Source organism: Dendropsophus ebraccatus, chromosome 1 (genome assembly GCF_027789765.1).
Source record: "Dendropsophus ebraccatus isolate aDenEbr1 chromosome 1, aDenEbr1.pat, whole genome shotgun sequence".
Classification (NCBI taxonomy): Eukaryota; Metazoa; Chordata; class Amphibia; order Anura; family Hylidae; genus Dendropsophus; species Dendropsophus ebraccatus.
Window position 1 is genome coordinate 134,424,800 of NC_091454.1, and position 17,404 is coordinate 134,442,203.

A 17,404-nucleotide genomic window follows, 5' to 3' on the forward strand; every position below is an offset into this window, starting at 1 on the left:
TGCTTTTATATTCTATTGTTGTGATCCATAAACTAAATCTATTTATATTCAGGAAAAGCATGATATAAATGATGCTCCGTTTATACAAAACACCATTTATTTTTAAAAAAGAGATAGAAAAAATGCATTTTTTTAATAAGAAATCTTTTTATTATTATAACAGACACACCTAAAAGTCAGTATTTGGCTCCCAATATCCGGTCATACCATATTACAAATCTGCAGCCGAACACTAGGTACATTGTGAATGTTCAGGCGGTTTACAGCAACACTGAAGGTCCATCGGCCACTCTGGTTCAAAACACAGGTAAGTGTATTAAAAAGTTATTCTATGGTTTATGTTTAAGCCATGTTCCAACCATTATGTTCATTTCACACATAACGTTTTGTGGCAGCTTTTTATTCCGCTGTTTTAACCAAAGCCAGTTGTGGATTTAAAGGGAAAGAGAAATATAAAGGAAAGAATCATTCTTTATCCAGCTGGATCCACTTATAAGTTTGGATGATAAACCCGGCCGGGTCACGGAACGGCTGGTCTCTGCACGGATCATCCCGGCCACTACTGCAGAATCACTCCAGACCCTATTTCCAATATGGATGCAAGCTTTTCAGTTCCCTCTATTTAGTAATAATGGAGAATCTAATGTAAACCCTTTACAATAATCCAAATATTGGAGAACATTTTAGAGACAACCCATTTCTTGTTGGAGCCACCCGTTTCATCAGGGGAAACCATGGACAGCTAGGCATGCCCCCATTTGAGTGGGTTTTGCAGGGTAAATGTCATTCAGATGAATCGTCTATGCTCCTAGGGTACTGATACATTTTCAATAACAATTGTGTATGTGTTTTCTATGGAGGGGGAGTAACCCATAGCTAGACTGCTCTGATGCTGTGTAAGAAGAGCATAGGGACGGGGGATTTCCTGAAGAGAGGTTCCCCTTTAAAGAGGCAGAAGAGGGTAGTATTTATAACAAATTATTGCTACTTGCTGATGATTTGTTATCTATGTTGTCATATTATCTAAATGCTGGACATCCTTTCCTTTACCCTTTATACCTTTTTAAGCGTCCTTTTACATGGCCTGATATTGAGCTGCAAACGAGCGCAGATCAGCAAGATCAGTGCTTGCTTGCAGTGCTCTTACAAGGCATAATCAATCATGTGGCCTGGCTGCACGACCAATCCCTGTATAATTCATGCGGCCATTTAAATGCATTGTTATCAGAACACATCCCCCATTTAGACAGTGATGTGTGTGGTCAATAATGATGATCTTACTGGCCACACAAAAGATCCAGTCAGCCGGTGAGTGGGCATTTGGTCGCTGAGGGCTGATCCTGGCCCTTTAACATCGGACAATTATCGGGTAAATGAGCGCTCCTAGGAACACTTGTTAACAATAATCAGCCTGTATAAGAAAGCCTTTACACTTTCAGAAACTAATGGCTAAACTTAAATCAGAGAGTCGGTCTTCTCATTACTCCTTTATACTTGCTCTTTCAGACTCCAATCCTGTGCAGCTTCTTCCTGTTAAGGACTTGCAAATTATTGATACTGGTGTTACTACTCTCAAATTGTCCTGGAAGAAAACACTTGGAATAACTCACTACAAAATTTCATGGGTGCCGTATGATGGTAAGAACTTATAGTAGTACACAGGATAAGGAGTCTGGGATATTCATGAACGGCAGCTGACCCCACCCACCGGGCTGCTGGCCCCACCCACCCACTAATTATTGTCAGCTTTCTTCCTATTATTGTGTGTAGGGAGAAACCTGCCAATGATTACAGGGAATGCGGGGGTCAGCAGCACTGTGGGCGTGGCTAATTGCTGATCATGAAAATCCCCAGGGTCCATATCCAGCACTAGTCCTGTGCTCAGAAGATGAGCTCTCAAAAACTACAATATGTAGTTTTAACCTCTCCCCCCCCCCCCCACCGCCCACAGCCCACCACCCACAGCTCACCATCCCGGCCCGGAGCATATATTACCTGCTTGGCGCCGCGTCTGTGTGACGCTCCCATCACTACAGCCGCGGTGCCGAGCAGGTAATGTATGCTTTGGGCCGGGGGTGCGGGCGGCGGGGGGGTTAAAGGGGCTGATTTACATATCCGCAGTGTAATAAAAATTCAGTTAAAACGTAACTGTCATGTTTTTTTTTATTGCAGAAATCAGTAGTATAAGCGATTTTAAGAAACTCTGTAATAGGTTTCATCAGCCAAAAAAGCCTCCTTCTGTACTCAAGAAGCAATCTCCCAGCCTCCCCCCCTGACTTCTTATCTGTGCATTATCAGGCAAACACGTCTTCATTACAGAGAAGCCAGTGAAGACGGGCTCTGCTCTCTCCATTGTAAGCCTATGAAGGGGGGAGGGGCCGAGGGAGATGAGGGAGCAGGAAGAGGTGACATGAAGGTCAGCTGATTGTAGACTCTCTGGGCACCTAAAACGCTAAATTCAGGTGTCAGAAAGGTCAGTGCTTATCTATGAACTTACTGAGAGAAGATTGCAGGGTGTTGTGCTTTGCAGGACTGCTCCGTGCTCAGTCACTCCTAACAGCCCCTCCCCTCTCCATAGCCACATAATGGTGACAGAAATCCTGCTTCTTGTGATGTGAGGGGGGAGGCTGGGAGATCGCTTTTTCACTACAGAAGGAAACTCTTTTAGTACATAAAACCTATTACAGAGTTTCTTAAAATCGCTTGTACTGTTGATATTTAATGTTTTCAGAAAAATGACCCTGAAATGACAGTTACGCTTTAAATCCGCTGAAGATCCGGTACGTGTGAAGGCACCCTAAAGCTGATTATCACATAATTACTAACACTATAGTTGTTATAGGTAATTTATCACTGAGATTTTTTTTTACTACTTATAAGTAGATTCTGAAATGTTCTTTTTTTTAATCTTTTTCTATTTTCTGATTTTTTTTTAATTTAGTTTAAAAAAAAATAAAAATGCCTTTAACAGCATTAAGTGAAAAGCGTTACAGAAGCCACATAGATCATAGGTACAATAGACAGGACCTGTCCCATTCACATGAATAGGAAAGGCTTTTAAGCATGCTCAGTGACCAATGAGTTAGTGTGAGCAACAGCTATGATTTGCACCTATGTTGTCCATATACTGATTCCTGTCTGTGTTGTTAACAAGGACACAGTTGGGAAATAATCTGTACAGAACAGAAAGCTTCAGCTAAGGTTTAAAGTATACCTGTCATGAGGGACGCTGTCGGATCAGTGGTCAACACTGCGGGTGGAGATTTGGGTCTGTGGGGCTATGGACATGCATTATTGCGTAATGCGCACAACCCTCATTCTGATCCATTGGGAGTTGCCACATTACAGTTTCATGTGTGTTTTTAGCCATGGAGACCTGAATTTCCGTGTGTTCAACGCTGATCCACAGGTATTTTTTATATTATCTGCAACAGTGTTCCCCAACTTCTTTTGCCAAGGACCACCAACAAGTCCTGTTGTGAGAATTTCCTTAGTATTCCAATCATGACCTGTTGGTGGTTCTTGAGGACTGGAGTTGGGGAACACCATTTTCAACTATTTCAAAAGGTAATAATTCCCTAGGCTTTTCGGAGCAATGTAGTGTTATTTTATATAATAAAACTAATCTTTAAAAAAGAATGTAAATTATATATTACATACTGTGATGCAGTTTGAATGACCCAGTTCCTTGACCCAGCCGGTCTCTCAAAAGATTATCCGGCTGGTACTGAAGAGTTCTGATGTGGGTGCATCTGTGCTCACCCGCATCAGAACTCCCCACTGCACACTATGGAGCGTGCGGCCGGAGCCACTTGCTCCACAGTGTGCACTGACAGGATTTTCTGTGGCCGCTATTCACTGAATAGCGGCCGCAGAAAAGTGACATGTCAGTTGTTTGCAGCGCCACTAGGGATCCCGGCCGGAGCGTATATCATGTGTATACACTCCGGCTGGGATCCCATAGACGGCAAGGTAACGTATTTTTTCGTAATAATCAAAGCCGTTGTTGCAATGTGCAACAAAGGCTGTAGTTTTATGAAAAAATACGTAGTGTAAACATAGCCTAATACTGTATAAACATCTGTGTAAAAAACAACAGACAGCTTTAAAATGCTGAGTAATAGTCATGCTAGTATTTTAAGTGTTTTCAGGTTTAATAAGACATTGTTATGCTGCGTTTACACGGAACGATTAGCGTGCGAATTTGCGCGATAATGATTGAATTCGAACAATAATCGTAAGTGTAAACGCAGCGAACGATCAAACGACGAGCGAGAAATCATTCATTTTGATCTTACAACATGCTCTTAAATCGTTGTTCGTCGTTCGCAAAAAATTTGCAGATCGTTCTGTGTAAACAGTCGTTCACCGATTTAACCTATGTGCGAGATACAGTAGGCTTAAGCGATCGCAAAACGATCGCAAAAGATTTTTCGTGCGATATATCGTTCCGTCTAAATGCTGATCGTTATAAAAGAAAAATTGTTACTTTGAAGTCGTTAATCGTACGAATTATGGCTCCGTGTAAATGCAGCATTACTGACTTTCATTAATCATCAGAGATGGGCTTTTGTTTTATTAGGACCTAATGTTACCATTCTTTAAATCACCTACTATAATTTACTTGCGTTATTCAGGAGATATCTTAAAACATTTATTCTATGATCACTAGGTGGTGCTAGAAACTCAAAGATCGTTTCTGCAGATTCTTCCTTTTTTTCAATACCTGACTTGAAGGAGAGTTCTACCTACAATATTTATGTATCATCCATTGTTGGAAACCGAGAGGGAAGTCCTGTTCTTCTTACAGCAAAAACATGTGAGTATTCAAGAGGTGCTTGTCTTTCGGTTAGATGTACCAAACAGTAGGTACAGACACTTAAATCAAGTACTCACATACATAGACGTAATAATAAAACTTATGAGGTCATATAATGTTTGTATTTATTTATTGTTTATTTATTTTATAAAGCCATATTCATTGTATTCCTTGTATATATTTGTTTACAAAAGAAGGAATGGAGCTGAAGCTGGTATTGCCAAAATCTGCAATGTTATGACTTCATTCTGCTTGAATCTAGATAATACTTTAATTAAAACAAAGACACTAAAAATACTTATTTTGACTTTCTTACATTTATTAAGGACTGCCTATCTTCCTTTATGGGGCGCTATTTGGGGATTGGCTACTATATAGGGAACTATTGGGGGCCTAACTACTATATGGGGCACTGTTGGAGGGATGGGTTACTATATAGGGAACTATTGGGGGCCTAACTACTATATGGGGCACTTTTGGGGGGGGGGGGGGGGTTGGCTACTATATTGGGCACTATTATGGGGATTGGCTACTATATGGGCTAATTACTAAATTGGGGCACTATTGGGGGGAGTAACTAGTATATAGGACAGTACTGGGAGGAGCTAGCTACTATATTTGGTGCTAATGAGGCAACTAAAAACTATATGAGTTATGTGTCTGATCACTGCTGTATTTTCTATAGTCTTCTGGATTATAATACTCTTCAGCACCTGTGTACACTTGGTATCTGATTGTATCTGAAAATTTTTCTGCTTGGCACAGTTGGTGCAATGAGTGTGGGGAGATTTGTATGTGGGCTGGTGGGGTTTGTGTCAGGGGCATAACTAGAAATGGCTGGGCCTCATAGCAAACGTTTGATTCCCCCCCCCCAACCGACCACTACGCCATCAACACACCCAGCTCTACACAGGTTCTGTACTCCACATAAATTACAGTGCAGTTATATTAAGTGACTCACAGGGGACGTCTTCTCTCATTAGAGTTCTTTCCTTTTAATTTTTTTCTCCATCTCATTAGATGGTCCCTTGTTCGGTCTTCCATATAGATGGCCCCATGTGCATCTACTATAGTGTAGTTCCTTTATAGTAGATGACAACCTCTGTGCATCCCCTATATCAGGAGTAGGGATCCTCAGCTCTCCAGCTGTTGCAAAACTACAACTCCCATCATGTATGGACAGTCAAAGCTAAAGTTGTAGTTTTGCAACAGCTGGGGAGACGCCAAGGTTCCCTATCCTTGCCCTTTTGTATATGACCCCTTTTTGTATTATAGATGACCCCTCTGTGTAGTCCACTATAGTAGATACCCCCCTCTGTTTATGCCCTAGTGTGTACACCCCCCAGCCGTGTAGTTTACCTTATAGATGGCCCCCTTGTGTTATCCTTCCCCTATATAGATAGCCCCCTAATGTTGCCCATCCCCTATAAAGATAGCCCCAAGTGTTGTCCATCCCCCATATAGCTAGCTCCCCCAGTGATGTCCATTCCCCATATAGGTAGCCCTTTATGTTGCCCATTCCCCATATAGATAGCCCCTTATGTTGCCCATCCCCCATATAGATAGCCTCTTATGTTGTCCATCTTCTCATATAGATAGCCCCCAGTGTTGTCCATTCCCCATATAGATAGCCCAGAGTGTTGTTCATCCACCTAAAGGTAGCCCCCAGTGTTGTACATCACCTATATATGTAGCCCCCAGTTTTGTGCTGCTACGGCCGTAGTTCCGCCCCTGGTTTGTGTGCGAGGGCTGCTTTTCAGTACCATTCTGAGCAAGGAGACATACATGTTATGTATGGCATTTTGAGGCACAGTTGCCCACAGATGTTGCGGCTGGGCCTGTAGATCCCGCACATATGTAGGATGCCAAAGCTTGCTTCCCAGTTGGTCCCATGAATTTTCAGTTGGTGATAAATCTGGTGACTGGACAAGTCAAGGAAATGTTACAATCTGGTGGAAACATTCCTGGGAAATTCTTGTGTGTAGCATTGTCCTGCTGAAAAATGCCAGTTGGAAGAGCTGCCATGAAAAGCAACATATGGCTACATTGTATGGCTGAGATCTGTTAGTATCCCTCATATCGCTACTAGGGGTGGCTTCATAAGAAATAGATTGTAAGCCCTTGTGAGCAGGTTCCCTCATGTACCAGTCTGCCACTTGCCTTGATATAATGTGTTTTGATCTTTTAATGTCACTGATACTGCACTTTTACCTACTTTTCCAAATATATCTGATTTTAAATATTTCATTTTGTTATGTAGTGGACTTACCAAAAGTGGAGACCTTTGAAGATAGAGAAATAACGGGGGATAGTGTGTTACTGAGTTGGTCTGGAGTAAATGGGGCAACATCATATATTTTAACATGGAGGTTAACTTCAGGTAAGCCATAATGATGCTTGTACAGTATGTGCAGGTTGAGAAATGTGTGGTTTAAAGTTAATGTACTCAAAATACTACCTTGTCAGCGCAGACACGTATATCCGGAGGTGCAGTCCATTTTTTAGTTCACACTACGTAAAAGTATGGCCGTTGTTGCCGATGGCAAAACCCTATGCAAAAGGCCTTCTCCCAACATGCGGTGCTTCGCTACTATACTTCCCTCTTACAACAACCTATGCAGTTCTATACCTATATTGTCTGGAGCACCGAAGCCTGCTTGCAAAGTGTGCTAAACTGCCAGGGAGGGGATGGAGTTTGTATAGGTATACATTATTAAAAGTAACTGTAAGGGTAGCTTCACACGTACCGGATTCTCAGTGGATTTCACGCTGCGTGTTTGCAGTGAAATCCGCTGCGAATCCATGTAGTGTGAAGTTGAATGGGGTTTCATACCCGCAGGGGAATTTTTATTGTGCTGCGAGTATGTAACCCAGCCCCTTTAATCCCCTACAGCTCGCCGCCCGCAGCCCGCGCTCAGAGCTGATGGGGACTGACGGGAGCTAGGAGCCTCACACGCAGCCTTGGCGCTGAGCAGGTAATGTAAGCTCTAGGCGCCGGTGGCGAGCTGTGGGGGGTTAAAGGGGCCAGGTTACATACTTGCAGAAGAATAAAAATTCTGCTGCGGGTATGCAACCCCATTCAATTTCACACTACATGGATTCGTTGGATTCGCAGCGGATTTCGCTCCAAACTTGCAGCGTGAAATCCGCTGCAAATCCAGTACGTGTTAAGCTACTCTAAGAGAAAAAAAACAACAAATCACACATGGGAGACAGTAAGCAGAATGTAAAATCATCTTCTACAGAGACAAGATATGATGAGGAGCTACTAGAACTACTGTCCACATAACATATGTAGGGGTCCAAGAGATGTAATTTGAGCATATTTTTAAGAACATGTATATTAGAAAACTGTATGATTTCCAAGTGGTGACAGGTAACGAGAACCAACCAGCACTGATCACTACTCGCCTCGCCCAAGGATCACAGCAATTATTCCATAATTACAGAAGGTCCAATAACAGTTTGAAAGGAGAGGAGGGGTCGGCTTCTGACAGCTGACAGCTCTGACAGCTCTGAGCTCTTCTGTTGTGTGTGGGAAGAGTTTAGATTAAGGAGAGAAGAACAGCCCTGCCGTACACTACAGTATAACAAACTGCAAAAACCCAATTTAACCCCTTCCTACTCTGATTATTTCCCCTTATCCCCATTGCTGTATCTAATCAATGCCCTACTTCCCTTTTACTGTACGTAATTGTCTCCTTTGTCCCATGTTAGTGTACCTAAGTCTCCCATTTTTGTACCTAATAGTCTCCCCTGTGCATATGATTGTTGCTCCTGTTGTTGTACCTGATCTGCACTTTTTTTTAGTATATTGAATTGTCGCCGCTGCTACTCTATGAAAAATAAAAAAAAATTTGCTGCTAAACTTCCAAGCCCTATAACATTGTAAAAAGTAAAATGACTTTAACCAAATAATGCAGACATAGAGTAGGCATATAGCAAATGTGAAATATCATCTCATTTGTGTTGCATAAATTTTTTTGCAGTCGGTTTCACTCCTGATTTTTGCTTACAAATATCGATGCAGAATATTAACCCAAATACGGCTATACTGCTGCTCTTTTTAGGAGAAATAATGGTCATCATTATAAAATACCAGTTGTTTTTTGCCTAAAAAAGACGGTGTGTATTTGATCTGTATTTCATGCGTTTTTACATTTGTTTTGTCATCCAGTTTTTAAAATGTTGAAAAAATCTTGAAGAATCAGTTTTTATGATATAAGATGATGAAATATTAATGGTATTTCATATGAAGTTGGATGTCTTTTATAGATCCGTACTATAGACGTATTACTATAAACTCATTTGAAACTGGCCTGAAAATACACACTGTGGTGGCACCAATGCTTGAATGTAGAACTGGAGGATACACAGACTTTAAATTAATGTTTGCTGTATTTAGAATGTGTGACTATTTCTGAAGGTTTCAGACACACATGTAGCGACTAAGGGAAATAATGTAATGTTGTTATTTATCTTCACAGAGGCTGATGCCTCCATGGAACAGTTGGCAGCATCGTACAGGTCATTCAGGCTCACTGGACTACAGTATGGAAAAACCTATGTTTTTGCAATAAAGCCATTGTTTGGGGAGATGGAAGGACCAGAGAAAACTATAACCCGAATTATATGTGAGAATTTATTGATATATATGTAATATATATATATATTTTATGGGGGGAGGGGCTGTAAAAACAGCATATTGATTGTATCAGCTATACAACTTTGTAATTTACTTTCTGTATCAATTGGTGATAGTTCTTTTAGGCTCTTTTCACATTACATTTTTGTGGTGGCTGGTGAGGGTATACATTGGGGGATTCCCTGACATATCCACTGTATAGATATAATGTATGTCACCTTGTGGCATCCATTATACAGACTGTGTACTGTTTAGTATATGTTTTTTTTTCATACAGGATTCTGATCTATAGAATAGGCCAGAGGTGTGCACTGTTCCATCCAGCAAACAGATGGAAACCCATGCCAACATAGGCAAAATTATCGGGTGATTGGGGTCTATAGGTACATTTGATGAGTCAGGAGATTTCTGAAACATACAACAAATAGACACCACTTACGTGGTGTAAAGGACGTCCTGCTCACACCGGTTAAATGTATACAAGCTCTCTTATTCTGTTGTAATGAGCTTGCACCTGATTATGTACAACATTTTCTGTGCAGATGGACCAGTGAAAAGACCTGTCCCTACTGTTCACGGACCTCGGCAAACAGCGGCTCTTGAAAAGACAACCACATCAAGACCTGTTGAACATCGTCCACCAACAACATTAGCACAATTTTCCAAATCCACCAGTGCAGCTGTTAGAGGAACTACAGTAGTTTTTTCGGAGCCTGGTAATTATTTATTTATTTCTTGCTAATAATTCTAAATCAATAGTGTTTCTTACCAGACTGATCATTAACCACTTCACGACTCATTACCCCTCCACCTGTCCAACCACATTTTTTTAGCACATTAGAGATGAAAGCTAAAGTTTTTTTCTTCAGGTATTCAAATTATTTCTATGCTGTTTTTTCTCGTGATATATGGGACTTTATCTGTATGTCATTTTTATTTAGAAATGTACATTTACATTTACATTTTTTGTAATATCTGACCATGGCTACGGTCATCATATATTTAAAACATGCAGTAAGACGACGATCAGCTGATATTGTATATGTCGGATGATCGTTACCTTTCAATGCAAGCTATTACTCAAGAGAGTAGGAGATTTGTAGCTCTTCATTCTAAAAAAAACTGGTAGTAGTCTAATCTCATGAAATCCAGAGATAGAAAACAGGGCCTCATTTATAAGGCTATGTTCACATAATGTTTGTTTTCGGACATAACTTTGTGTGACCGTCATTTTGAAAATAACAGCCGAAATTAAAAGTTGTGTGAACATAGCCTTAGGGTGGATGTCAGATTCCCTAACAATTTATTTCTGATGTACACCTATGACGTATGTTAATCCTTGTTTTTAAGAGCCTAACATCTTCCATAATCAGAGCCTCTCACTCCCACCTCCAAGTCTTCGCTTGTGCTGCACCACTTCAATGGAATCCTTTACCCAAAGACATTAGACTAATTCCTAACACTCACAAGCATCTCAAGCGTGCCCTAAAGGCTCATCTCTTGAGGCACACTTGTGGACTGCCCATCTGGCAAATCGGGTAAATGCTTGATGGGCCGGTGTGCTAAGTGGGCCATTCCCTGAACAGCTTGACCGCTGGTTTTCCCCAGCCCAACACCCTCTCTACACTAGTAAGATGTAGGTCCTCTTTAACACATTATGAAAGCAGCCCTAAGGGATTAATAAAGTTGAAATCTATGAAGTATAAAATGAAGTGGCTGCCTCTAAGAAAACTTATTTTATTTTAACACCTCTACTATAACATTGGCTGCATTTAAATTTATAGCCTATTTACTGAAGTCATTTGTTTCCTTTCTTATCTAGTATGTGCAAAGTTAAAAGCTGATATAGTATTTCTTGTGGATGAGTCTTCCAGCATTGGACCCAGTAATTTCAACAAGGTCAAGGATTTTCTCTATAGAATAGTGTCATATTTTCCCAGAATTGGACCCCAGGGGACACAGGTAGGTACAATGCTATATCTAAGTGCTATAAACTTTGAGTGGTTTGTGATTTTAGAAAATAAAAAGCATTGCCCAAAAATCTGTTACCTGGATAGAAAGTGTAATTGCTTATTTAAAAAATGGAGATTTACACTTACAGTATATACTTATATTTATACTTGAAGTACATGATTGATTTTCTGGGTATAACAAACACCTACTTCTTAGCTATGTGTGTTTAGTTCATTTATTTAAGTACAACCTAATAACTTACCTGGAAAATAGAAATATATACAAGGATATATGGATTGAACTTTAATTCATAGTGCTGACAAGTACCTGTTGTTTATTAGATTGCTATTGTTCAATACAGTGGAGAACCTAGAACAGAATTTTTCTTGAACCAACATACAGAGAGGAATTCCGTATTGAAAGCCATTCGAAACATGCAATATTTTGGCGGCAACACCAATACAGGTAGTTATTGCGGAGAGCAATGTAGTAAGTCTTTTTATACTGAACAATGTTGTTAGGCTGTTCACACACCATCAAAATGGTCATTGTCAACAGCCATCATTTTCACCTTTTAAAGGGAAACTAACAGCACGTTAGAATAATTCGTTTTCACAACCCTTTGGGAACATGAAGTAATTTTCAGACCTTCATTTCAGCACTGTTTTAATTAGATCTTCAGTTAGGTTAATATGTAAATTAGGCACACTGGAGACAGGACTACCACCCTCAGTGCACCAATTAACCTGTTGTCTCCTGAATATTGAGGCAGTGTTCTTCAATGACGTCACTCCAGACACTCATGATTGCAGAAAGACAGATAAATATTCATTAAAAGGGATGAACTGGTGGGGCAGATCGGTTTACTGAGGGCTGTCTCATTTACATATTGATTAAACAGAAGTTTTAATGAAAAAAGTGCTGAGGATAATGGTAAGAAAACTAGTTTTTAACCTGCTGATATCTCCCTATAGAGCACAGGGCCCTGAGGATGAAGGTAAGTTTCTTACCCTCATCCTCAGTGCAGTTTCTATGCTATTAGGAGTTTAAGCTTTGGGGGGTGGGGTCTTCCAAAACACCTAATTAGCATTAGAGTTAAACTCCTAATAGCACAGAAACAGAGTCAAGGATGAAGGTAAGGGCCATTTACACATCCGCAAAGAACTGTCCTTGCACAGAAAGTATTCAGTGGACTGGACCTCGGAGCTCCCAGCATCAACATTCATTAAAAATATTGGCGCTACTGTACTGACACTATCATCCTCATTGCCACATGCACAATAGGGACATATCAGCAGGTTAGCTACTTCTAACCTGCTGATAGTTTCCCTTTAAATTGTGCTCCTTGGTTGTATGGCAATTTGTAAAATCTACACAAAGAATATTTTCACAAGTTCTAGATAAAAATGGTGGCGCATGGCAACCAAATGTTTATTTGGTTTGATTGCACTTTAAAAAAAAAATGCTGTTATATGGTTTCTTTTTATAAACTTGTCACTTTTATCATAGAAAACGTGACTGTCTATGACATGTCAAAAGTTTTCTATGATGACAGTGACACTTTAAGAATTAACTCTGCCACATTCATATTGGGTAGGCTGTTGTAAAACATGTTATATTCATAATCAAAAACTATTTTTATCCACATTTCTTGTAAAACAATGTAACTAATACGATTAGGCCATGTTCAACAATGTATGTTTTGCATAAATCATGGCTGTTGCTGCAACAACTTTGCAACAATGGCCGTAATTTATGCAAAACATACATTCTATGTGAATGAATGGAATATCAACCGGCCACAAGAAAAACTGACATGTCAGTTTTGTGCGGCTGCTATTCATTGAATAGCGGCCGCATGGACATGTCAGTTCACACAATGGAGCGCGGCTCCAGCCGCACTCTTTATTGTGTGCAAAGTGAATTAGGATGTGGGCGCACACGGGTGCACCCGCATCCGGATTCAACAGAAATGAAGATCATCTGGCCGGTACTGCAGTACTAGCAGGAATGATCTTCACTAACACCGGCTGTTCTGGACCCGGCTGAGTCACAGAACGGCCAGTGTTATATGCTGTGTGAACCCGGCCTTATGGTGAAAATTGGTGAAAATAATCAGAAGTAATATTATTAACTGAACGTTACTTACCTCACAACCCTTATTATTTATCTATCTGTCAATCTGCTTTAAGGTCGAGGCATTGGACATGTTCTAAAGGAGATGTTTCAAGTGTCTAAGGGAATGAGGCCTTCATCCCCTCATTTGATTTTGTTGGTGACTGATGGGCGATCTCAGGATAATGTCATGCAGCCTTCCAGAGTGGCTCATGCCTTAGGTAATGCTATTTTATGGTTTACTATCACTAAACATACATTTTGATTGAATTATCCCACAAGATTTTCACAACCCATTTGTTAGATATTGTTTAGATGTGTGTTTAAAGGGAACCTGTCATCATTTATCTGTCCTATTTTAGCCCATAGACGTTAATGCAGCTTATTATTACATAGAAAAAACAGCTGTATTTTAACCTCAAAATTGCGGCCATATTTTCGAATTATTTGTGTGTAATCACAGCCTAATAATGAGCTTCTTTGAAGTTGTAGGAAACTGGTCGGCATGGACACACAATATAGAATAATTCATTTTGACTATCAAAGTAATTAACAGGCTCATTATACACTAAAAACTGCATTTTTTTCACCTGTTCACCCATTGTTTTATTTTCACTTAAAATTACGGCTGTATTTTGCTTTTATTTTACCGGAAAATATTAATTAGTAACAGCTATTCAAAACAATGTACTGTGTGTACACCAAAATGTTCCCTATCCAAACTACAAATAAATAAATAGATAAAAAAAAAACAGATCTCAGCTTTTATATCTTAACAAGCTCTGGTTTTTATTTATTCCCTGCATAAATGTACAATCTGCAACAAAGAGTGACATTTTCAGGGAGGGTGATACCATTTTAATGCAACTTTTATGGAGTTAATCCAGAATTCCCTAATAAGGTGTATGTAAATGGGTTTTCTTAACTGGACAACCCCTATAATAACTATGAAATAAGGATAATGGTGCATTTTCTTATCCATTATTTCATCTTCACTGTTGAAGTATTTCACCTAATGCATTGTCCTTAGTGTACTTGTGATGGAAATACATTCATGGCACATGTGACTGGATGAGCTGTGTGACATGATAGCCATATTACAGGATATTTGGATTACATTTCTGTCAATCTCATGGAAGAATAAAAAGAATATAACACAATTGTGACACAAATGTATCCATTTTCTACTTTCCTAAAAGGGAATCATTAAAATATTTAGTAATTTGAAGATGGCATCAATCCATTTCAAAGTGTGAAATGTTCTGAAATATTTTTCTTTTAGTACACAAATAGGTGCATTAAAGGTACTTCTCTATTTGATCACATAATTATACCATCTTTATCTGTAAATTATACTTTATTCTCACTTCTCAAATGTATTCATAGCTTAAAACTGTACATCAGAAATGTCATTTTAAGTTTGCCTAGTTTTAGTTTTCATATGATGTCATTGGAAAATCTGTGAAGATAAAAGGCTTGTCTGGTGTATAAAACCAGCTGTTGTTTATACAGAATGTGAACATGACCTTAGGCTATGTTTCCACATAGTAAAATAAATTTTGTTGTAAAAATACAGCTGTATTTTCTATATATTAATTCGAGCCATTGAATTCAATGGAAATTTGGCGGCAGTGTACACACTCTATAGAGTAATTAATATCACTCTCAAATAATGAACATGCTCATTATTTAACACCTGTTTTAAAAAAAAAAAAAAAAAAAACCTGACTTTTTTGTTCTACCTGTTGTTTTTACACATTGTTTTCACTCAAAATTCCATGGCATGATATCGAGCCTCACAATGACGCAAGCAAGCGCCGATCAGCGTGATGCAGTGCCTTTGAAGGCATAATTGATCACCTGGCTGGGACTCACAAATCATTGCTGTATTATTGTTTGTGTGGCCATTTAAAAATATTGCTACAGCCACACATCCCCTGTTTACACAGAGAGATGTGCAGGTGGTAGCGATAAAAGTTACCACCTGCACAAAAGATGTGATCAGCTGATTAGCTGGCGTTTTCCTGTTCCTCCGCTGACAAGCCAATTATCAGCCAAAGGAGCGATTCTGCCAGCACTCCTTGCTGATCATCAGCCCATGTAAAAGAGCCTTAAGGCTGTGCATTTTGCGTTTTTGTTGTGCATTTTTTTAATGTAATCAGAAGCTAAATTGTTCTGTCTGGACTCTACAGTGTGATCAGTATCACGTGGTGGTCAGATTGTGTATAATATAGAATCATGTTTTACCAGCTGCTAGCTTTCTTTTCAATGAGTTTTCTTTGCATTTCCCAAACGCAGGTGTGGAAACAAAGCCTTGGGGAACTTCTATTTAGGATTTTTGTCTTAAGCCCCTAGAGAACTTGACACATAAATGCATTACCTTCATGACCTATTACTGTGAATGGTTTAATGTATTAAGTTGTACTCCCATCTGAAGAAGTTAACCCTATTCACTGGGGATAACAGGCTGATTAGTGAAGGGGTCCAATACCAATCCCGAGATTGAGGGCAAAACTGTACTGAACGAATGACATGCACCATGCATGTATGGCACGTGCTCAGTTCCTTCTGTATGGGGCCGCAAAAAACAAACAAAAAACAAAACAAAACAAGAACAGCACAATTTGAGCTTTAGGGCTAGCCCCCCCCCCCCCCTCCATTTCCCCTCTCTGCACATTGACCACTGCCCAGATCACATAGCATGCCTTCCCATAGAAGTGAATAGGGTTCATTCCCGCGTACTGTGACTATGTTCATGAGGCTTTCTGTAAAAAAATGTATGTATGTGACCCTACACGGATCCCAGTCTAGCTCAAAAGTGTGTACTACAGCAAACATCAACTCCAAACATCAAACACATCAGCCACAAAAATCATTTTCAAAAATTATGTAACAAAGTTTATTGAAAAACAATATTAATTCTACATAAATACATATATCAATAAAAGTATGTAAAATATGGAGGCAAGACAGAACACACAGCACGGGAAGAGAGGACTGCACGGCATCTAAGTAAAAAAGTCTATGCACACTTTGGCCAATGAGATTATTGTGAACAGATTGTAATGGCTTAGTGCAACAATAAAAAATACTCAGGGGCAAAGTGTGTAAAAAACCAAGCCCACATCTCTTAGCATAGATCCTAAAAAGAACAGAGTATAAAGTAGGTGCATGAGTAGCCAGAGTATCCCAATATAGACAGATATAAATTGCTCTAGGGAAAAGTTCTCCAAGTCTAGCCACTCATGCAACATAAAAGTAAACATCAAATCAGAGAGAGATGGAAGTAGATAAGTAGATAAGCCATCTTACCCACAGAACACCCCAACGCACGTTTCAGGTCACGCCCTTCGTCAGGAGGTCAAGCTGTGGCGGACATAGCACTTGTGCAGCCTGTTCAGCTGCACAGTGGCCCAGGCCAATAGAGGGGCCGGCCAGGCTCAGACTCTAAAGTGTCAGCTCAGCATGGCACATGTCTGTAGTGGGCCCCCCAGGCAGCATCAGCACCTGGGAAGTGCGGGCCCCCTGCTCCCGGGGGACCACTTAGTCACTGGATGCTGTGCCGGGACGGGACTGTTCTCCTCTCTCCTCCTTTCCTCCTGCATGCTGCTGCTGACAGCTCTCCCCCTCCTGCACTGTCTGGCATATCTTGTGTGAGGAGGAGAGAGCATGTGATGACAGGGGCTGGAGGGACCCTGCAGGGTTATGGCTGACAGGGAGAGGAGAGGAGAAACAGCAGCAGCAGCAGCTCTGACAATGAGTGATTATTGTCAGTGTGTCTATCAGGCTGCTGGAAGTTGTAAGATAGAGCGTGCACTGTGTAAGAGAAAGCATAGAGCCCCCACCCTCTGATGCTGATGTTTGATTATGAG

At 40.2% G+C, this 17,404-nt stretch overlaps 1 protein-coding gene across 1 annotated transcript in view; it reads left to right on the plus strand.

Annotated features, from left to right (window-relative positions):
* Positions 1–17,404, plus strand: part of LOC138783311 (collagen alpha-1(VII) chain-like) — a 236,647-nt gene that overhangs the window by 30,627 nt on the left and 188,616 nt on the right. Inside the window, exons 17-25 of the mRNA XM_069957875.1 lie at positions 164–307; positions 1,507–1,638; positions 4,673–4,819; positions 7,080–7,199; positions 9,307–9,453; positions 10,007–10,180; positions 11,287–11,426; positions 11,759–11,882; positions 13,610–13,753. Of these exons, the coding sequence (XP_069813976.1) occupies positions 164–307; positions 1,507–1,638; positions 4,673–4,819; positions 7,080–7,199; positions 9,307–9,453; positions 10,007–10,180; positions 11,287–11,426; positions 11,759–11,882; positions 13,610–13,753 (1,272 nt within the window). The remainder of the gene's footprint in view (positions 1–163; positions 308–1,506; positions 1,639–4,672; positions 4,820–7,079; positions 7,200–9,306; positions 9,454–10,006; positions 10,181–11,286; positions 11,427–11,758; positions 11,883–13,609; positions 13,754–17,404) is intronic.